This window comes from Rana temporaria, chromosome 6 (assembly GCF_905171775.1).
Source record: "Rana temporaria chromosome 6, aRanTem1.1, whole genome shotgun sequence".
NCBI classification, from domain to species: domain Eukaryota; kingdom Metazoa; phylum Chordata; class Amphibia; order Anura; family Ranidae; genus Rana; species Rana temporaria.
Window position 1 is genome coordinate 3,870,057 of NC_053494.1, and position 23,623 is coordinate 3,893,679.

At 45.9% G+C, this 23,623-nt stretch overlaps 1 protein-coding gene across 1 annotated transcript in view; it reads left to right on the forward strand.

Annotated features, from left to right (window-relative positions):
• LOC120942829 (uromodulin-like) overlaps positions 1–23,623 on the forward strand; it is a 57,671-nt gene that overhangs the window by 11,825 nt on the left and 22,223 nt on the right. The window contains exons 6-7 of the mRNA XM_040355755.1: positions 8,561–9,397; positions 18,923–19,036. Coding sequence (XP_040211689.1) covers positions 8,561–9,397; positions 18,923–19,036 — 951 coding nt within the window. The remainder of the gene's footprint in view (positions 1–8,560; positions 9,398–18,922; positions 19,037–23,623) is intronic.

Consider the following 23,623-nt stretch of genomic DNA (forward strand, 5'->3'; position numbering starts at 1 on the left):
GCTAGGTTGGGGGAAATAGTTTCCACCGATAATTTATAACGTTTTTTTTTCTGCATTTTCTGTCTCCACCTGATTCATGGTTCCTGACAGGGTGCTAAGGAAGGGAGGGTAATTCTGTTGAGATATTCCGAACTCTCCTCCTGAAAGGGTTGGTGGGTGGCTGAGTCTGAACATATGTTGTAAGGGCCATCACCTTCCCTGCTTTGTTGCCAGTACCATAACTTTTGTCTCTCCGTTTCGTGAGGAGAATAGTTTATATTGAAGATGTGCTGGAGGGTTTAATTAGTTTTGTCTAAACGTTGCCTCCTCTTTTTCTTACACTTTTTCTTGAGAACCACTGCCCTAGAGTATCTTCAGTTTCTCAAGAATTGCTGCACTAAAGTGTCTTGGATTACACATAATCCCATTATCTTCCACAGCCACTCATGAGGCTACGAACACCACAAAAGCCCCATAGAACCTACCTGATATGGCTGTAATTTTTTCACTGCTGTAATGTTCAAAGTCCTCAAATTCCACTCAAATTTATTTATGTATCATTTTCTTTCATTATTATGATAGTTTTGTGGTTTCTTTATATGTAAATATTGCAGTTCTATTATCTTCCTGTTATGTGTAGAGATCACCGGTCTATAGATGACATTCAATATGGTCACCGCCCCTCGAACTAGTATGACGTGCATATTACTAAAGCAGAACAAAACTTCTGCTTTTACTTTATTTTGTTTTCTACAGAATGACATCAATCTTGGTGATCATTTTTCAGTTTTGGGCGCTTCCTGTTCACCCCGACTGTAAATTTTATTAAGGGAAAATTTTAAAGTAAATTAGTGATAAATATAAATACAAATCAGACAATGTGTCAATTAGCAAAGTCTATGCAACAGCTTTTGTATGCATTTGTGACCCCTGCATCATAGTGCAATAGATTAATTAATTTTGTAGGTCACTAGATCTAGTTTACCCCTGGAGATGAGACAGATTTTCACACAAAACAGACACACAGTTAAGAAGAGGTCAATGGCCCGAGTTTATTGTGTCACAGAACTATCTTTTTTTTTTTTTTTTTTTACATACAAAACTGAAAGGCACAAAGGCACAATAACACATCAGGTTCAATAATTTAAGAGTTATGCTTATGATATGAAATCACACATTGATGTATGAGGCATCAAATCCAACTTTAAATTATTATGGTCATGGCTTTTTTTCTCAAAGAATAGGTGTAGGAACTTTCCCTTTAAGAGTCACCCCTTGTCTCTGCCCTCTACCCACCTCTGAGCACCACCCCTTGTTAACAACCCCTACTCAGCTCCCAATACCACCCCTTTTAGAGAATACAGAACCATGTAACATTGCTGGTGCTAAGTAATCGGTATGGAATTTGTCAATGATAACAAGAAAAGCAGTAAAATAGATCCCCTGCAGCTCACAACAATAGACCCCCCCCCCATCATCAACAGATCCCCCAGCAACAATGGGCTGCTTACAACAGTATATCACCCTAGCATCAATAGACCCACCAGCAACCAGCAACAAAAGACTCCTCCTTCAACAGTAGATCCCTCCTAGCAACACCTGATCCTGCAGCAGCATTACACACACTCGCAGCAACAATATATCCCCCACCAGCAACAAGAGTCCTCCCCTAGCAGCCAGTATCAGTGGACCCTGCAGCACACCCCAGCAATCCTTGCCATTACATACATTCAGTGCTGGATGTTCTGGGACTGCGTTCCCCCACGTTACCGCTAAAAAAAAGCCCTGATTGTGGTTATATCAAAGTTTTGGAGTACTATATCAGAATGATACATTCCAAATAGAAGGTTTTACACCAAAGCAAGCAATGATCTTGATGAGTTTTGGAGGACTCAGCCCACCCCCTTAATTGGGGATTAGGAAAATGGGTTTTGGAGAACACAAACACACAATCTGGAATTGGGATTGGGATAATTGTGTACAAAAAGTCTTCATTCTCCTTCAGAACTTTCAGCAGCTGATGATTGCAGCAAGGACATCAGGACATTTGGTACACAATTATCCTTATGCCATTTCCAGCTTGAGTCCTCCAAAAAACATTTCCTTAAAGCTGTAGAAATTTCTCCAAAATGTGCCCCTTGAAGGTTGAAATCATAATGTAGTAATATGCACGTCATACTAGTTCATTATGAGAGACCTACCTACAAAAAGAGCCCTACAGCGCTGGGCTGTCACGGCTCTTTCGGGGTTCTAATTCTTCAAATGTCCGAATGGCCAGGCTTCAGTGACATCACACTCAGGAGTCACTTCACCTCAACATACAGAGATTGCCACAAGTGCAGTCGGAGCTGCAAATGCGTGGCTCAGATTCAGGGCTGGACTGGGACAGAAATTTGGCCCTGGACTTCATCCAGACTGGCCCACTTTGACAGGTCTCTCCCATGGTGGTCGGACAACTCCCGCACCCCCTCGGCCACCCAAGCTCCCTCTCCCCCTTCACTAGCCATTAGCCGTTCTACTTTATTAGAGTAGAACGGCTGGTACTGGTACTCTTATAGGCAGTACCAGTGGGGAAGCTAGACATTATTTTACCCGGGGCAAAGAATCAGTTCGGTGCCCCCCTTATGGGACAAGATTAGGCAGGAGTGAGAAACTCCCAGGCCATAGCTGTTGAGTCAGCTGTCTGTCCCCTCCCCCTATGCTCCTCTGTCTTCCCCCCTGCTCCTCTGGTACCCTCCCTGCTTCTTTGTTCCCCCCAGGTGAGCGCTGCGGGGAGGGAGAGACAGAGGAGCGGAGGGGGGCAGCAGTCTGCTGTCACTGAATCTGGCCCCCTGAGTCATCAGCCCACCGGGAAACTCCCTGTAGTCCCAGTGGCCAGTCCATCCCTGCTCAGATTTCATTACCGCTGACAGGGAAGGGAGACATTTATGACAGAAGAGCCTTCTATGGTCTCTTCTGTTATAACAACCCGGCCTGTCAGTGGATTATGGCATGCGGGAGTTTTAAGTCCTGATGATGGGGGTGAGCTGAGGTCCATGAAACACATTGGCTGATGAGTTCATAATTTTTGGGGGATTTTAATATTTTAGCATTGAACATATTTATAGGTAAAGTTGATGCAGGGAATATTCAATTGCCTCTTGGGGGATCAGGAAGGAATGTTTGGATCATGCTTTGCTCTTTTTTTGCCTTCCTCTGCATCAACAGTAGGTATAGGATTGTTTACAATTTCATATAATGGTAGTTTTTTCGTTTATATTCTTGCCTTCTGTTGGCTGAACTGTATTTTTTCTTTTTATTATTCTAATTATTATTCTAATTTTATTTTTTACATTTTTTTTCTCTCTCTGCAAGGAGAGAAAAGGATACAGTGTATCTTTCCTAACCATTCACAAAGACAGAAACACAAGGGGTTGGGCTTCACAGTGACTGATCACTGTTATAGCCAATCAGAGGCTAGCACAGTGATCAGGTGACCCGATCGTTAGTATGGGACCCGGGGCTCTCAGTGAGACCCGGATCTCTGTGCTGGGAGTGCGCTGTGTGGTGCGCTCCCAGCACAAAGACAGATGTGAAGATGTGCGGCCCCACCGAAAAAAGCCCAGTAAGGGCGCATATCTGCGTACTGTTGGTGTCAAGGGGTGAATATGGTTAGTGGAGGTTTAGATGAAGTCATGACCCTTTTCCACCAGATTTTTCACCAGAAGCTACTGAGGTTTCTGCATGACCATGCAGTGTGCATCAGATCTCCCTCAATGCTCCTGTCTGTGGTTTGCCTGGCTGTGGTACAGCATTGATAAATGTCCCCCATTGTTTCTGTGAGGATTGTTGTAGGTACAGGAGTTATATTTGTGAATGGGTCCCAAAACATTGAGGGACCAGACCCCTTTCTGTTACCACACTGATCTGTTGACCCCCATTCTGACCCTATGTCCACCTATTACTCTTCTTATATGGTGCTGTTATACCTAATATACAAATATATATATAATATATAATATCCAAAAAATTAAAGGAACACGTTTGAATCAGAACTCCTGGGATATTGATCTGGTCAGTTAAGTAGCAGAGGGGGAGGGGTGTATACAGAGGGGGAGGGGTGTATACAGAGGGTTTATTAATCAGTTTCAGCTGCTTTGCTGTTAATAACAGGTGCACTAGATGGGCATCAATGAGACGACCAAAACAGGAATGTTTTTTCAGGTGGAGGTGTCTGACATTTTTTTCCCTACTCATCTTTTCTGAGTGTTTTTCACTAGTTTTGCATTTGGCGAGGGTCAGTGTCACTACTGGTAGCACGAGGCGATACTTGGACCCTATAGGGTCAGTGTCACTACTGGTAGCATGAGGCGATACTTGGACCCTATAGGGTCAGTGTCACTACTGGTAGCACAAGGCAATACTTGGAGCCTATAGGGTCAGTGTCACTACTGGTAGCATGAAGCGATACTTGGACCCTATAGGGTCAGTGTCACTACTGGTAGCACAAGGCAATACTTGGACCCTATAGGGTCAGTGTCACTACTGGTAGCATGAGGCGATACTTGGACCCTATAGGGTCAGTGTCACTACTGGTAGCACAAGGCAATACTTGGAGCCTATAGGGTCAGTGTCACTACTGGTAGCATGAGGCGATACTTGGACCCTATAGGGTCAGTGTCACTACTGGTAGCAGGAGGCGATACTTGGACCCTATGGGGTCAGTGTCACTACTGGTAGCACAAGGCGATACTTGGACCCCATAGGGTCAGTGTCACTACTGGTAGCACGAGGCGATACTTGGACCCTATAAAGGTTGCACAGGCAGTCCAACTTCTCCAGGATGGCACATCAATACATGTCATTGGCAGAAGGTTTGCTGTGTCTCCCAGCACAGTCTCAAGAGCATGAAGGAGATTCCAGGAGACAGGCAGTTACTCTAGGAGAGCTGGACAGAGCCGTAGAAGGTCCTTAGCCCATCAACAGGACTGGTATCGGGATGAAATCCTTGGACTCATTGTCAGAACCTACGCTGGTGCAGTGGGTCCTGGGTTCCTCCTGGTGCACGACAATGCCCGGTCTCATGTGGCGAAAGCATGCAGCCAGTTCCTGGAGGATGAAGCGATTGACACCATTGAATGGCCCCCACGCTCACCTGACCTGAATCCAAAAGAACACTTCTGGGACATTATGTTTCGGGCCAGCTGGTGTCCCGCCAGGTTGCACCTCAGTCTGTTCAGGAGCTCAGTGATGCTCTGGTCCAGATCTGGGAAGAAATACCCCAGGACACCATCCGTCGTCTCATTAGGAGCATGCCCTGATGTTGTTAGGCATGCATACCAGCACTTGGGGGGGCCATACAAACTACTGAGGACTAGAGTTGAGCGGACACCTGGATGTTCGGGTTCGGGTCCGAACCCAAACTTTAAAAAAAAAGTTCTGGTTCGGGAACCCGAACCCGAACTCCGAACCCCATTGTAGTCAATGGGACACAGACTTTTAGAAAAAAAAAATCAATAACCAGACCCTTTAGGTCTGGTATGGATATTAAGGGGAACCCCGCCGTCAATTTAAAAAAAAATGACGTGCGGTCCCCCCTAAATATCCATAATCAGACCCGTTATCCGAGCACGTTGACCTGGCCGGCCGCAGAAAAGAGGGGGGGACAGAGTGCGGCCCCCCCTCTCCTGAACCGCACCAGGCCACATGCCCTCAACATTGGGAGGGTGCTTTGGGGTGCCCCCCAAAGCACCTTGTCCCCATGTTGATGGGGACAAGGGTCTCATCCCCACAACCCTTGCCCGGTGGTTGTGGGGGTATGCGGGCGGGAGGCTTATCAGAATCTGGAAGACCCCTTTAGCAAAGGGGACCCCCATATCCTGACCCCCCCCCGCTGTAAAATGATAATGGGGTACACTGTACCCCTACCATTTCACGAAGGAAGTGTAAAAAAAAAAAAAAACACACACACTGTAGAATAAAGTCCTTTATTAATAAAAAAAAAAGAAAAAAACTCCAGCGGTGATAATCCACTCGTTCCCGGCTTCCTGCTCCAACGTTGTCCTGATCCAGCGACGGGTGCGGGTGATCTCCAGCGATGAGAAGATCCATCCATCCAGAGAGCAGCATCGCCGACCTCCTCTCACTGCTGGACACAGCCCAGCAAATAGGGGAGGCAGGGCCACCTGTCACGTGACCCCGCACCCTCTAACGCACCCTCTGCTACGTCACTGGGTAATCCCAGTCTTCCCTCTTCCTGGGCTTCCCCAGTGACGTAGCAGAGGGTACGTCAGAGGGTGCGGGGTCACGTGACGGGTGGCCCTGCCTCCCCTATATAAGTAATGTCACAGCTTCAGCGCGTCATTCGCTGGGCTGTGTCCAGCGGTGAGAGGAGGTCGGCGATGCTGCTCTCTGGATGGATGGATCTTCTCATCGCTGGACAGGAGATCACCCGTCGCTGGATCTTCTCATCGCTGGAGATCACCTGCACCCATCGCTGGATCAGGACAACGTTGGAGCAGGAAGCCGGGAACGAGCGGATTATCACCGCTGGAGTTTTTTTCTTTTTTTTTATTAATAAAGGACTTTATTCTACGGTGTGTGTTTTTTTTTTTTACAAGAATTTACACTTCCTTCGTGAAATGGTAGGGGTACAGTGTACCCCATTACCATTTCACACAGGGGGATGGTCAGGATCTGGGGGTCCCCTTTGTTAAAGGGGTCTTCCAGATTCTGATAAGCCTCCCGCCTGCATACCCCCACAACCACCGGGCAAGGGTTGTGGGGTTGAGACCCTTGTCCCCATCAACATGGGGACATGGTGCTTTGAGGGCATGTGGCCTGGTGCGGTTCAGGAGAGGGGGGGCCGCACTCTGTCCCCCCCTCTTTTCTGCGGCCGGCCAAGTCAACGTGCTCAGATAACGGGTCTGGTTATGGATATTTAGGGGGAACCGCACGTCATTTTTTTTTAAATTGACGGCGGGGTTCCCCTTAACCACTAGCCGACCGCGCACCGTCATTATACTGCGGCAGGTCGGCTCTCCTGGGCGAGAGCCCGTAGCTATACGGCGGGTCCTTGAGCCGCCACTAGGGGGCGCGCGCGCGCGCCCCCGCTCGCCCACGGCTCCCGTGCGTGTGCCCGGCGGGCTCGATCGCCGCCGGGCACACACGATCGCTCGTTACAGAGCGGGGATCGGGAGCTGTGTGTGTAAACCGGTCCGGTCAAGGAGAGAAATGCTGATCTTCTGTTCATACAATGTATGAACAGAGGGTCAGTGTTTCCCCTAGTGAGGCCACCCCCCCCCACAGTAAGATAACACACCCCTTCACTGCCAGTGGCATTTTTATAGTAATCCAATGCATTTTTATAGCACGGATCGCTATAAAAATGCCAATGGTCCCAAAAATGTGTCAAAAGTGTCCGAAGTGTCCGCTGATCGCCGCCATTACTGGTAAAAAAATATATTAATAAAAATACCATAAAAATACCCCCTATTTTCTAAACGCTATAACTTTTGCGCAAACCAATCAATAAACGCTTATTGCGATTTTTTTTTACGAAAAATAGGTAGAAGAATACGTATCGGCCTAAACTGAGGAAAAAAAAAAATTTTTTATATATTTTTGGGGGATATTTATTACAGCAAAAAGTAAAAAATATTATTTTTTTTCAAAATTGTCGCTCTATTTTTGTTTATAGCGCAAAAAATAAAAACAGCAGAGGTGATCAAATACCACCAAAAGAAAGCTCTATTTGTGGGAAAAAAAGGACGCCAATTTTGTTTGGGAGCCACGTCGCACGACCGCGCACTTGTCTGTTAAAGCGACGCAGTCCCGAATCGCAAAAAGTGCTCTGGTCTTTGGGCAGCAATTTGGTCCGGGGGTTAAGTGGTTAATATCCATACCAGACCTAAAGGGTCTGGTTTTTGAATTTGCGGGGACCTCCGCGCATTTTTTTTCCCCGAACTCCGAACCCAACAAACTTTTTCCAATTATTCGGGTTCGGGAAAAATCCAAAGTCCGTACCGAACGGGTTCGCTCAACTCTACTGAGGACCATTCTGAGTTGTTGCAATGACATTTCAGCAAAATGGACGAGCTTGCTGCATCATTTTTTCACTTTGATTTTCGGGGTGTCTTTGAATTCAGCCCTCTGTAGGTGGATAATTTTCATTTCCATCAAATCATGTGCCATCCTTTCATTCCTAACACATTACCCAGTCCATACCAGTATAGATCCTAACACATTACCCAGTCCATACCAGTATAGATACTAACACATTACCCAGTCCATACCAGTATAGATCCTAACACATTACCCAGTCCATACCAGTATAGATACTAACACATTACCCAGTCCATACCAGTATAGATACTAACACATTACCCAGTCCATACCAGTATAGATACTAACACATTACCCAGTCCATACCAGTATAGATACTAACACATTACCCAGTCCATACCAGTATAGATATCCAGCATGAGATTTTTGCCCGTTGAGATCTGATATTATTTTCAAAGTGTTCCTCTAATTTTTTTGAGCAGTGTACTAAGGAAAATACTAAGGAAATACTAAAGAAAAATACACTTTCTCTTTTTAGGAACTTGTTCAGATTCTGGCTGCCACCCGAATGCCACGTGTTCGGAGTTTGGAGGATACGGGGAGTGCACATGTAAAGAGGGGTTTACTGGCGATGGAATATCTTGTAACGATATAGATGAATGTCAGAGCAATTACACCCTCAATTGTAATAATTATGGTGCTGGTTCCTGTGTGAACACTATCGGATCTTTCACCTGCAATTGTTCCAGAGGATATGAATATAATGCAGAATTTGGCTGTGTTGATATTGATGATTGTGCGGACAGATCTCTCAATGAATGTGATCCAGTAGCTATTTGTACAAATAATTATTATGGATCTTACACCTGTACTTGTCCCTACGGATATTACGGAGATGGAAGACACTGTGAGATCAATGAATGCCAACAAGGAACACCGTGTGGCTCTAATAAAGACTGCTTTAAGTACACCATTGGATCGTATTCCTGTTATGACCCTTGCTCCAAACCCACCGTACTTAATGACCCCTGGCGCAGTACTTCTAATACAAATCAACGTTATTATTGGTATGAAGGGAGTGAGTGGTATAATTGTGACAATTACCTGTCTGGCTGGTATCGGTTTAAAGGAGAATGTGACCAGAAAATCCCAGAGCACTGCGTACCACGATCCAGCTGTGGGACTAATATCCCCATTTGGATGAACGGCTCCCACCCTACAGTCGGTGACGGCATTGTGAACCGTACAGCTTGTTCCAGCTATTATGACGAATGCTGTACACGACCTTATAATATTTCTGTGAAAATGTGTCCAGGAGGATTCTATGTGTATAAGCTACAAGGTACACCAGACTACAACTATGCCTATTGTACAGGTAAGAACTGTAACAAAACATAATTAGGTATGTTGTCTACATTTATAAAACAATGTATGCAATATATACAGTATATATATATACAGTGGCGTAGTGTGGGTTGTCAGCGCCCGGGGCAAGGCAAATAATTTGCGCCCCATAACCTGCGGACTTTTAGCACTCCCTGAGTCACTTCCCTTCCTACAATAGTACCTGACTCCTATACTACACATTATACTACACTACACTATCCACTACACACTACGCTGTCCACTACACACTACACTACACTGTCCACTACACTGTCCACTACATACTACGCTGTCCACTACACACTACACTACACTGTCCACTACACACTACTCTGTCCACTACACACTACACTGTCCACTACCCACTACACTACGCTGTCCACTACACACTACACAGCACTGTCCACTACACACTACACTACGCTGTCCACTACACACTACACTGTCCACTACACACTACACTACGCTGTCCACCACACACTACACAGCATTGTCCACTACACACTACGCTGTCCACTACACACTACACTACACTGTCCACTACACACTACACTGTCCACTACACACTACGCTGTCCACTACACAATACACTACACTGTCCACTACCCACTACACTACGCTGTCCACTACACACTACACAGCACTGTCCACTGCACACTACACTGCACTGTCCACTACACACTACACTACACTGTCCACTACACTGTCCTCTACACTGTCCACTACACACTAGGGATGAGCCCGATGTTGGAGTCAAACGTAAGTTCAAACGTAAGTTCAACATCTGGTGTTCGCCGAATAGTGAATAATTTGGGGGTGTTCGCGGCAAATTCGAAAGCCGCGGAACACCCTTTAAAAGTCGGGCTAATTTTGGAGAGAATGGGAGAAATCGGGCTAATTTTAAAGGTCAATATGCAAGCTATTGTCATAAAAAGTTTTTAAGGACCCGGGTCCTGCCCCAGGGGACATGTATCAATGCAAAAAAAAGTTTTAAAAACTGCATTTTTTTCGGGAGCAGTGATTTTAATAATGCTTAAAGTGAAACAATAAAAGTGAAATATTCCTTTAAATTTCGTACCTGGGGGGTGTTGTATAGTATGCCTGTAAAGTAGCGCATATTTCCCATGTTTAAAACTGTCCCTGCACAGTGTCATTTCTAAAGGGAAAAAAAAGTCATTTAAAATTACACACGACTATAATGAATTTTCAGGTCCCGGCAATACAGATCAAAGTCATTAAAAAAACAACATGAGTTCGCCCCTAGTCCATTACCAGGCCCTTTGGGGTATGAATATTAAGGGGAACCCCAAACCAAAAAAAATGGCATGGGGTTCCCCCAAAAATCCATACCGGACCCTTATCCGAGCACGCAACCTGGCAGGCCGCAGAAAAAGAGGAAGGGGACGAGAGAGAGCACCCCCCTTCCTCAACCATTCCAGGCCACATGCCCTCAACATGGGGAGGATGCTTTGGGGGTTTGTGACCCCTCAAAGCACCATGTCCCCATGTTGATGGGGACAAGGGCCTCATCCCCACAACCCTTGCCCGGTGGTTGTGGAGGTCTGCGGGCGGGGGGCTTATTGGAATCTGGAAGCCCCCTTTAACAAAAGGGACCCCCAGATCCCTCCCCCTATGTGAATTGGTACCCCTACCATTTCACCCAAAAAAGTGACAAAAATGGTTAAAAAAAAAAAACACACACACAGCTTGGGACAAGGACTTTAATAAAAATAAAAACTTACAGCGATGTAATCCTTCCATGTAAGGGCTTACCTTGAGTGGAGTCCATTTTGCATGTTTGTATGCTCACCCTTACAAATACACACAGCCCACAGTAATAAGGTAAGACACTACCTGGGCTGTGAGTCTGTGCACGGGGGCTTGATAGGGATTTGCCAAGGTTAGCCGAAGTATAGCCGTGGTCCAGGATTCCAGAGAGAGTCAGGTAACTACTGACGGAAAGTTCAGTGTTGCAGACAGGAACCAAAGACAAGTCCGGGGCACAAGCAGTGGGTCAAGGGCTGGAGAAGGCAGGGAAAATCCAAAAGTACAGGCCGGGGTCAAAGGGCAGGAGACAGCAGCATTCCAGGGTACATAAGCCAAAAGGGTCAGAAGCCGGGGTCAGTCTTGTAGGCTGAAGACAACCACAGGAACACAGGAACACAGGAACACAGGAACACAGGAACACAGGAACCGTTGGCACAGACAGGACCATCAGAGAACAATTAACTGACACCTGCCTCATAGTGAGGCAGGGCTTTATACCCTGGTTGATTAGGAAACCTGCCTCAGCTGGACCAGGATAAACAAGTGCAGATTGTAGGGAGATCCAGAGACAGGCAATCAGCACATAGTTCAGAACCAGGCTCCGACGGACAGCAAGCAGAACATCAACTTGAGAAGTGGCTCAGAGGCAAAGACCTGGAGCAGCAATGGAGAGCTCCTGGGTTCAATCCCACCCAGAGCCACTTGGGGCGTGACCACGCCTCGCTGTCTGTTTGGCACGGTAGCGATCGTGACATTCCACGACCTGACAATACGATTCTGCCTCCATGGGAGATGCCCGCTGAATGACACGAGACTCACCGTGACAGTTCTTAAATAGCTAAGGGCGGGGCCACTCATGATGTACGCAGATGACCCCGTCCCCCTCTAAAGCAACAGGGGTTTCCGGCGGTTTCTAATGTACCCTGTAAGGAAACGTCCCACACTCCGCTTGAGTGCTTTCGTCATATACCACTTCGTATCAGTCCGAATATACAGGTAGATATCAGATATTCCAACCGCTAACAAGCCAAAACAAGACAATACTTGTTTGGTTGCTGAACATGAACTGTTTATTAGAACCAGAATGCAAGCCTTATATACATTAAAAGAGGAGGTCCCCCCCCCTCCTGCTCATATTACTCTGGCAATACACAGAAACATAACTTAACACAAGCTAATTAACTAATCCCATAAAGCAGCCGATGTGACTCCCTAACTACAATACACATTATCATAAATATCCACACAGAACTCCTTCATACAATTGCAGGGTTAATTAGCACAACCAACAATGGGTGAAAGACTCTTAGAAGTTATACTAGACTTATGTAGCGCTACCCCCGGAGGAGCCGCTGACCAGATTTGGGATCGGCGTATTTAAGTTAACTCTTCACTGTGTCTAGGGGTGATGGTGGTGTTGAGAGCAATAACAGAATGTCCAGGACCGTTGGATGACGTTTTCAAATGCTTTATTTTCCCGGTCAAACACGACCAACATGTAACTTGAGGTAGACAGGATAGGTTGGTGAAGGTAGAGCAACTTCACAGTATCAGGCTATGGATAATAAAGGCAGTCCTGCCCTTTAGCAATAGTATTTGTATGAGTCGCCACTCCAGCCAGAGTGGGCGAAGTGCCCCCGGACAGACCCCTCCCACAGGCCCGGCAGCCAGAGCGCCACTTAAAGCCTCTGGAAAAGGAAACAAGTCTCTGCCACAGACTTGGCTCTAAATTAGATCCGGATGTCCAGATGAGACCTCTGCCACAGGCCTAGTGCTTGGATGTTAGGACGGTAGAGCAAATCCTCCCAGTATGTCCTTGAAGTATGTGACCTGTCAGTGTCCGGCACCCAGATCCCCGATGGTTCGCTCAAGCCCCGTTGGACCACCTACCTCCGGGTTCCCCCAGACCGATCCCCCATCGAACAGCACCCAGCTTGGGATCTTCTCAATAGAAGTGAGGACCCAGTAAGTCACTGGGGCCCCTTTGCAGCATCAGTTGCTCCGGACTATGAGAGCCCAGAGTCAGGAACTCCGCGTAGCATGCAACCCCGGCCTGGTAGGCCATAGTGGTGGGGCCCGTGATGTGCGCATACCCTAAAGGTGGGTGCCACACCTGGAACCCGCAAAAAAAAACCAAACAACGGCCTCCGCCACAGAAATACCCCGGGAGGGAAAACTCCTCCAATTGGCTGCTGGGAAGAAGTGGCTCCGCCTGGACCCCTCTGGTGCCACCTGCCGCCCAGAGATGAGATTGCATCTCTAGGGCACAGACTGACCCACAGGAAAATCCAGATTTGGCGACAGCCAAATTTAACAAATCACAGAATGAGAGTAACATAACTCTCTCATTCTCCCATTAAATTTAAACATAGCACCTGTACAAAAGTACTAAGGCGCTACACTTATTTACATTATAACAGACAACAGACAGACAGGTGTCTGGAGTTGACATCAGCATATTCTAACAGTATGTGTCCCAACATTATGAATCAGTCACTCTTTCTAATATGGCATATAAAGGGTTCCCAGAGTCTGTGTGTCTTGGGATGACATGGACCTGAATCCAAAGTAACAGCACCTCAAGGGTCTCCAGGCATACACCTCACAAAGAACACCATTCCCCCAAATGCCAGGGACCATGATCGGTGGGCAAGAGGCTAGCATTCAGTCCTCTCTCCGAAAGCCTCTGTCCTGGGTGAGTCTGTCACATTTCTTCCCCATCAAAAGTCGACTAACAAAGTCCCAGACCTCCACCTGGTCTAGACATGCGTTAGTCGAGCAAAGTGAACTCACATAGTCAGTCCGCATGACCTCCAATCTTGGCTGCAAGGAGTAGTTGACACCAGTAGGTGTGGGGCAGAGGTCATTGACTCTCTGTCCAGCTAGCAGCGCTTCGGCTGGGTGATTTCTAACATTCCGGGTCTGCTTCTGGGCAGAGGGACCAATCACCCCAGCTTCCTGAAGTTGTAGAGACACTGTAGGTGCTAGGCAGAGGCCAGCGGCACTCTGCCATGTTGCCAGTGTATCAATTGGGAGTAACAGCTTTACTACAACTGCCCCGGCTCCCTGGATCTCCATAGTTATGGCCAGTGCTGGGCAGAGGTTGGTAGCACTCAGCCCTGTTGCCAGCACTTCTGCTGGGGACTCCATATCCTCCGCTCCGGCTAACCATTGGGGCAGGAGGCTGTCTTTCTCCACTCCCAAACTGGGTAGCTGCCATTGGGGAGGTGAGCCGGCTGCTTCCCTTTCCGTTCCCTCATCTGGCTGCTGGGACAACATGTCTGTGGTACTGTCTCCCAGGTGCATGGATCTTTGCTGGGGAGGAAAGACCACGTTCTCCACCCAGGCCGACTGTTGGGAAGGAACGATGAGCACCTCCTCTCCCTTCCCCTTCTGTATCTGCTGCTGGGAAGTGATACTACACTAAACATACACTACATTAGAGATATGCAATTAGTGGACCTCCAGCTGTTTCAGAACTACAATTCCCATGAGGCATAGCAAGATTCTGACAGTCACAAGCATGGAACCCAGAGGCAAAAGCATGATGGGACTTGTAGTTTTGCAAAAGCTGGAGGTCCGCTAATTGCATATCCCTGCACTACACACTACACTATACACACACTACACTATACTATACACACCACAACACTATACATACACTACACTATACATACACTACACTATACACACACTACACACTACACTATACACACACTACACTATACATACACTACACTATACATACACTACACACTACACTATACACACACTACACTAGACTATACACACCACTACACTATACATACACTCAGGGCCGCTGATAGGGCAGTACAGCCAGCCCTGATGTACCGGGCCCGGCTCAGCTAGGGGGCCCGGGAAGCTTTATAATTAAATTCTGACAGAATATATTAAAATGTTTTTCTAAACCACCCATGTTCCTGCTTGCTTTTTAGGGTGTACTTACATAATCCTGGGCCCCATTAGGGCAATAGAGGGGCCCAGGAAGTGAAATCACTGAAGGGACTTTATTTCCATTTTCGGGGGGCGCAGGTAGATAAAGCCTGCCGCATAATGTGCTGCACATGTTCTAGTTCCGGCTGCCCTCTGCTTGTACCATCCCTGGCGGAGTGATTTATGTGTACAGGGCTCCCTCAGTAAGTGCTGTCTGTGGGTGGGAGTTAGAGAGGCATGTGACTGTCTGGCTGAGAGGATGCAGGAAACTTAATCGAGCAGCGGTGCACAGCTACAGGCAAGGAAGGGTACACAGTCACACCAGCTACCATGGAAAGAAGGTACAGCCCCCTGACTCCCCACTGTGTTCATAATTATAGGATGATCACAGCACTTTAGATCCTCTATTGCTCTTCCGCAGTGTCACATGGCTATTGGGTCTGAGTGTGTACAGACTGTCACACAATAGAGCCATAACAAAGTCAGCACTCAATAGCCATGTGGCACTGTGGCAGAGCAATAGAGGATCTAAAGTTCTGTGATCATCATAATCAGGGCTTTTTTTCTGGGGGAACTTGGGGGAACTCAGTTCCACCACCTCTGGCGCAGACCCTTTGGTGCCTGCTCACCACAATCACTTGTAAACACAGAAGTCTGGTTTTTGTGTTTACAAGTGACAGCTCTGCACTCTGTGTGTAACCCCCTGAACTCTGCACTCTGTATGTAATGCAATTCTGGTATTTAATGCCCCTTTAAGACCCTTCTACTGTTTGTGAAAACTGAACAGGGTCGTGGTTGAGTTCCTGCACCTATTTTCTGAGAAAAAAAGCTCTGATCATAATGATAATCATAAGCATGAGATGCTACTTTACACTTGCTACTTGTTTGGATGGAAGGGGGGGGGAGTAAAAACATGTAGCTGAGCTGCATTTTTTTAACCACCCACCAACCACCCCTCCTTAAAGAAGCTTTCACCCAAACCTTACAATTAGATCTGCCTGCCATTTTTTCATGTGGATCTGTATGAAAGCTCTATATAGGATGGAATCCAGATATACATAGATTTAAAAAAAAAAATGCTGCTATCTTTCTGTATTGTGGGTTTGTGATGCTTTTCTATGTGGATATAAAAGCTATTTTTTTTTTCTGATGCTGGGAGTGTGGTCAATCTTCCTTCCACATTGCCTGTTGTGAGTGGACACAAGTCCAAATTTCCATTTGGCCACCCATAGAGACATCACAAGTCCTCCCCTGTGGGCTGTGCATTGTGTGCAGATGCAAACTGAACAGACCTGGAAATCAGAACACATCTGTCCCATTTAGCTCCAATTCTGCAGAGAATCCACTCACTGATCCCTTGCTGAGTGGAGCAGCACTGTGTGAAAAGAGCCCTCATGCTGGAAAGGTAGTGGTTGGCAAAGTACATAGGCTGCATCCGCAAAGCAACTACTGTAACCACCCACCATGTTTCCTGCTGAGGAGGTGATACACTGCCTGTTCACCACCAGCCAAATTCTGTCAGAAGAGCAATCCGCATGCAGATCACTCTTCAGAGAGCAATGCTAGTGTGAATTGGGTCATACAGATTTAAATAATTTTTTGGAGTGCATGCCTCAGCTGATTTAAAGGCATAATAGATGTGCTGGCTTAAGGAAAATTGAATCCTTAAAGTCAGCTGCAGCACTCTCATTTGTTAGAAGGAATGTGATTAGCCTGGACAAAGATAAATATCACTTTTTTGAGGCGGGGTTGGGGGGGGGGCCCCATCAGGTAGGCTCTACAGGGCCCCATGATTTCTAACAGCGGCCCTGCATACACTACACTATACATACACTACACACTTCACTATACACACACTACACTATACATACACTACACACTTCACTATACACACACTACACTATACATACACTACACTATACATACACTACACACTTCACTATACACACACTACACTATACATACACTACACACTTCACTATACACACACTACACTATACATACACTACACTATACATACACTACACACTTCACTATACACACACTACACTATACACACACTACACTATACATACACTACACACTTCACTATACACACACTACACTATACACACACTACACACTTCACTATACACACACTACACTATACATACACTACACTATACATACACTACACACTTCACTATACACACACTACACTATACATACACTACACTATACATACACTACACACTTCACTATACACACACTACACTATACATACACTACACACTTCACTATACACACACTACACTATACATACACTACACTATACATACACTACACACTACACTATACACACACTACACTATACATACACTACACTATACATACACTACACACTTCACTATACACACACTACACTATACATACACTACACTATACATACACTACACACTACACTATACACACACTACACTAGACTATACACACCACTACACTATACATACACTACACTATACATACACTACACACTACATACACTACACTATACACACACACAACTACACTATACATACACTACACACTACATACACTACACTATACACACACACAACTACACTATACATACACTACACACTACATACACTATACACTACACTATACACACACACCACTACACTATACATGCACCACACCCTAAAATATACACACCAATACACAATACACTACACTATACATACACTACACTATACACACCACTATACTATACATACACTACACTTTACATACACTACACACTACACTATACACACACACACCACTACACTATACATACACTACACACTACACTATACACACCAATACACACTACACTATACACTACACACTACACTATACATACATTACGCTATACACACACCACTACACTATACACCCCCCAGAGGCGATTCAGTTCGCATGTGTTGCGCTTTACAAGTTTCTCACTCACTCACTCACTCACACCACTACACTATGCATACACTACACACTACATTATACACACACACCACTACACTATACCTACACTACACACTACACTATACATACACTACACATTACACCAATACACACTACACTACACTATACATACACTACACTATACATACACTACACATTACACCAATACACACACTACACTACACTATACACACACTACACTATACATACACTACACTATACATACACTACAACACTACACTATACATACACTACGCCATACACACCAATACACACTACACTACACTATACATACACTCACTACACTATATACACTCCACTACACTACACATTACACTATACTTACTTACTAGCGGTTCCCTCTCCCCAAACTGTGTCTACTCGGGCCAGCAACACGACTCACGAGGGAGTCTCTCAGTCTCACCTGCTTTTCTTCCAACTGTTCGGCAGCCTGTCACACTGCCTGCCACAACAGGGCATGATCTGGGATCCAGTCAGGAGGACTGGTCAGAGAAGGAGAAGACCGCGATCCAGGACGGGACAGCACCGCCGTTACACATGACCCCGGTCACCCAATCACAGGCTGGGTATTAACATGGCGTCTGGAGTGCAGGGACGCAGGAAATCAAAATTAGGACTGAGCTGGGTGTGACACACACTGGGGCAGGAATTCGCCTCCCCCAAATCTTGTGCCCGGGGCTACGTCCCCCCTCACACCCCCACGCTACTGTGTGTATATATATATATATATATATGTATATATTTCTTATGTGCTTCAGATTATTAAACATTCTTTGTGTTCTTTCTCTTCTAGAATCTATATCTAGCTGCTATGGAGTGGACTGCGCTCCGGATGAAGAATGTATAATTGTGGGCGGAGTTCACGGCTGTTACTGTAAATCTGGGATACAACTAGGAAATCTAGCAGGTACTGTACGCTATAAGACATGAGGATTTCTATTTAAAGGAAACTATGAAAAGAGTTCTTATAACTTTTCTAAGAGATCAGCCTATGAAGGATTTACTAGGAAATCAGCCCAGTAAATACTTGGGATCATTTTCCCTCGTAGTAATCTTTTGCATTCCTCTGACGTGTCACTCACCCCATGTCACCACTACAGAAAGCTGTCACATCACTTCAATACCGGACACTTTCACCCCCTTCCTGCCCAGGCCAATTTTCAGCTTTCAGCGCTGTCACAATTACACAATCATACAACACTGTACCCATGTGAATTTTTGTTGATTTTCTTGAGACAGATAGAGCTTTCTTTTGGTGGTATTTAACCACTTAAGGACCTTGCCTGTTTTTCAGACTCATAGCTAGATTCAGAAACACTTACGACGGCGTATCACTAGATACGCCGTCGTAAATCCGAATCCGCGCCGTCGTATCTTTAAGCGTATTCTCAAACTGAGATACGCTTAAATCTTGCTAAGATACGACCGGCGTAGGAGACTCCTACGCCATCGTATCTTAGCTGCATATTTACGCTGGCCGCTAGGGGCGTGTACGTCGATTTACGCAGAGAATATGTAAATGAGCAAGATACGCCTATTCACGAACGTACGCCCGGCCGTCGCAGTAAGCTACGCCGTTTACAAGCGTAAAGATAAACCACCAAAAAGATGGCGCAGCCAATGTTAAGTATGGACGCCAGGACAGCCGTCAAATTTCACGTCGTTTACGTTGTTTGCGTAAGCCGATTCAGAATGGGGCTGGGGGTAGGTTACGTTCACGTCGAAAGCAAGGAGTATTTGCAACGTAATACTGAGCATGCGTGCGCATGCGCCGTACGATCGGCGCTTCATTTACATGTATAGTAATGAATCGTGAATTCATTACCATACAACACGCCCCCTACCTGCCTATTTTGAATTCGGCGGGGTTACGCCGGGCCATTTGCGCTACGCCAACGTAACTTAGGAGGCAAGTGTTTTGTGAATACAGTACTTGCCTCACTATCTTACGTCGGCGTAGTGCAAATGGGATGCGCTACGCCGACCTAAAGAAGCGCCGTGAATCTAGCTATCAGTGTTTACAAGTTAAAAACACGTTTTTTTGCAAGAAAATTACTTGGGACCCCCAAACATTATACATTTATTTTCGAACACACTAGAGAATAAAATGGCAGCCATTGCAATACTTTTTGTCACACCGTATTTGCGCAGCGGTCTTACAAGCGCACTTTTTTGAAAAAAAAATAAAAAATTTAATAAAAAAATAAGACAACGGTAAAGTTAGCCAAATTTTTTTTATATTGTGAAAGATAATGTTACGCTGAGTAAATTGATACCCAACATGTCACGCTTCAAAATTTCGCCCGCTTGTGGAATGGCGACAAATTTTCCCCTAAAAAATCACCATAGGTGACGTTTAAAAAATTCTACAGGTTGCATGTTTTGAGTTATAGAGGAGTTCTAGGGCTAGAATTATTGCACTCGCTCTAACGAGCGCAGCGATACCGCACATGTGTGGTTTGAACACCGTTTTCATATGTGGGAGCTACTCACGTATGCGTTTGCTTCTGCACACGAGATCGTCGGGGCGCGTCGCTTTAAAAAAATTGTTTTTATTTATTTTACTTGATTTTATTTGTTTCACAGTTTTTGTTTTTTTTTGTTGTTTTTTTTTTAAATTGGGTCACTTTTATTCCTATTACAAGGAAAGTAAACATCCCTTGTAATAGAAAAAATCAGGTCCTCTTAGATATAAAATCTGGGGGTCAAAAAGACACCACATCTCATATTTACACTAAAATGCAGTAAAAAAAATTGTCATTTGAAAAAATGCCAAAAAAAAAATGGCCCTTTAAGAGCTATGGGTGGAAGTGACGTTTTGACATTGTTTACACCCTGCTATGGTATGGAGATGGGTGGGGGCCATCTTGCCTTCACTCGTCTCCATACCAAGCAGGAGAGAGGATCCGATTGCCTCCGCCACTGCCGACGGCTCCGGTAAGTGGCGGAGGGCACGGGAGAGCGGTGGGGGGTCCTCTCCCGTCGACGATAACAGTGATCTTGCGGCAAAACAGATCACTGCCGGTACCATGTGATTGTTGTGACCAATCACAGCAGATCACATGAATTACAGACAAGGTAACGCGCTTAAAAAATATAACAGATCAGATTATCAATCCAATTTTCATAATCATAGTTGGTCAATATAAGAACGCTGACAAGTGGTGATTATTTGGACAAAAGAGGAAAGGTGTATCCAAAGAGGAGTCATCACCATCACCCGTTCACACTGCCTCTTACCCCTCAATGTTCACCCACACCAAGGAAGGTCAATCAAGCCTGTTTAAAGTAATCCTGGAATGATGTCACTGGATTGTGTCCCCAGCTCAGTGGTAGCTGGTGCTCAATATTTTTTGGGGGGTGCAAACAAACTAAAAAATTCAGAAAAAAAAACATCAATTGCAGCCTCACTGTGCCCATCAAATGCAGCTACTGTGCCATCAAACGCTGCCACTGTGCCCATTAAATGCTGCCAGTGTGCCCATCAAACGCCGCCACTTTGCCCATTAAATGCTGCCACTGTGCCCAAAATGCTGTCACTGTGCCCATCAAACACTGCCACTGTGACCCAAATGTTGCCACTGTGCCAATTAAATGCTGCCACTGTGCCCCAAGTGCTGCCACTGTGCCACAAATGTTGTCACTGTGCCCAATAAATGCTGCCACTGTGCCACAATTGCTGCCACTCTGCCCCAAGTGCTACCACTGTGCGCCAAATGTTGCCACTGTGCTCCAAGTGCTGCCACTATTCCCCAAGTGCTGCCACGTGCACCAAATATTGCCACTGTGCCATAAGTGCCGCCATTGTGCCCCAAGTTCTGCCACTGTACGCCAAATGTTGCCAATGTGCCACAAGTGCTGCCACTGTGCCCCAAATGTTACCACGGTGCCAAAAGTGCTGCCACTGTGCCCCAAATGTTACCACTGTGCCCCAAGTGCTGCTACTGTGCACCATCCGCCATCTGCGCAGCCCTTACCTTGTCTCAGGTGGGCAGAAGGTGACGGCTGTAGGCGACGAGCAGTGTCTTCCATTTCTTCCTGGATGTCTTCTTTTCTCCCGCTCCTCCTCTCATCCTCTCCTATGATTGGACACCTAATAGGCATCCAATCACAGCGTCTGTCCTTTCAGCCAATCAGGTGACAGGTAACACATACCCGGTGTACCTGATTGGCTGAGAGGCAGGTCAGTGTTAGCAAACAATGTTGGTTAACACACAGCTGAGTGAATAGCGAATGCATAGCACTGCCCCTGCTATTCACATTATTGGGCACCTATCAGAGCCAATAGCTCTAATCAGGTGCTTCCAAAAAACATCCCCACTGCTGTAATTCTGGCACCCGGTACTCGAAAAGGGGCCGGGCACCTGAATAGGGGGTGTCAGCTGCAACCATAGATAGATTCATGCAATCCGCCATAGAGATTTCGCCGGATGGTCACCGGAGTCTCTGTGATCGCCGGAGGTCAGGCATGATGTTGTGACATCACGCCCGGCCTCTGCATTTAAATAAACGGCGCTGCCTCAGCTGGGAAGCGGTGAATTCTTTTTTACACATTTTAAAGGACAATTTTATCTTTTTACATTTCAGCCTGTAATGCCTCGAACACACGATCGGAAATCCCGACAAGAAAAGTTTGATGTGAAATTGTGGTTGGAAATTCCGGCCGTGTGTAGGCCCCATCTGACTTTTTCTGTCGTAATTTCCGACAGCAAAAATTTGAGAGCTGGTTCTCAAATTTTCGAAAGGGAAAGAAAAAACACGTATGCTTGGAATCAATTTGGACGCATGCTCGGAATCATTGAACTTCATTTTTCTCGGCTCGTCGTAGTGTTGTACGTCACCGGCGTTCTTGACAGTTGGAATTTTGTGTGACTGTGTGTATGCAACACAAGTTTGAGCCAACATTCTGTCGGAAAAAAAAATCAGCATATTTTACTGCAACATTATGGCGAACACATTGGACACTTTTGACACCATTTTGGGACCAGTGTCATTTTTACAGCAATCAGTGCTATAAATATGCACTGATTGCTGTAAAAATGACACTGACAGTGAAGGGGTTAACCTGTAGGGGGCGCTGAAGGGGTTAAGTGTGTATTAGGGAGTGGTTCTAACTGTTAGGGGGCGTGGCTACAAGTGACACGCCACTGATCACTGAGAGGGAACAGACGATCAGTGACATGTTTTTACACTGACATCTCCCTGTTCCTCAGTTCTGTGACCCGATCACGGGACACCGGCGGACATCGAGTCCGCGGGTCCCGCGGGCACGGTCAAGGAGCTCACGACCACAGCAATTGAAAGGGGACGTGTATATATATGCGCATTTGTGCTGCTGTGCCATTCTGTCGACGTAAAATTTGTGTGGCGGTCGGCAATCGGTTAATGAATGGACTAATAATGAGCTATACCGCATGAATTTTATATATAAATTATTTTGGATTTCGCATTGACCACTATGGACTTTTAGATTGTTGATGTATTGTAATTATTT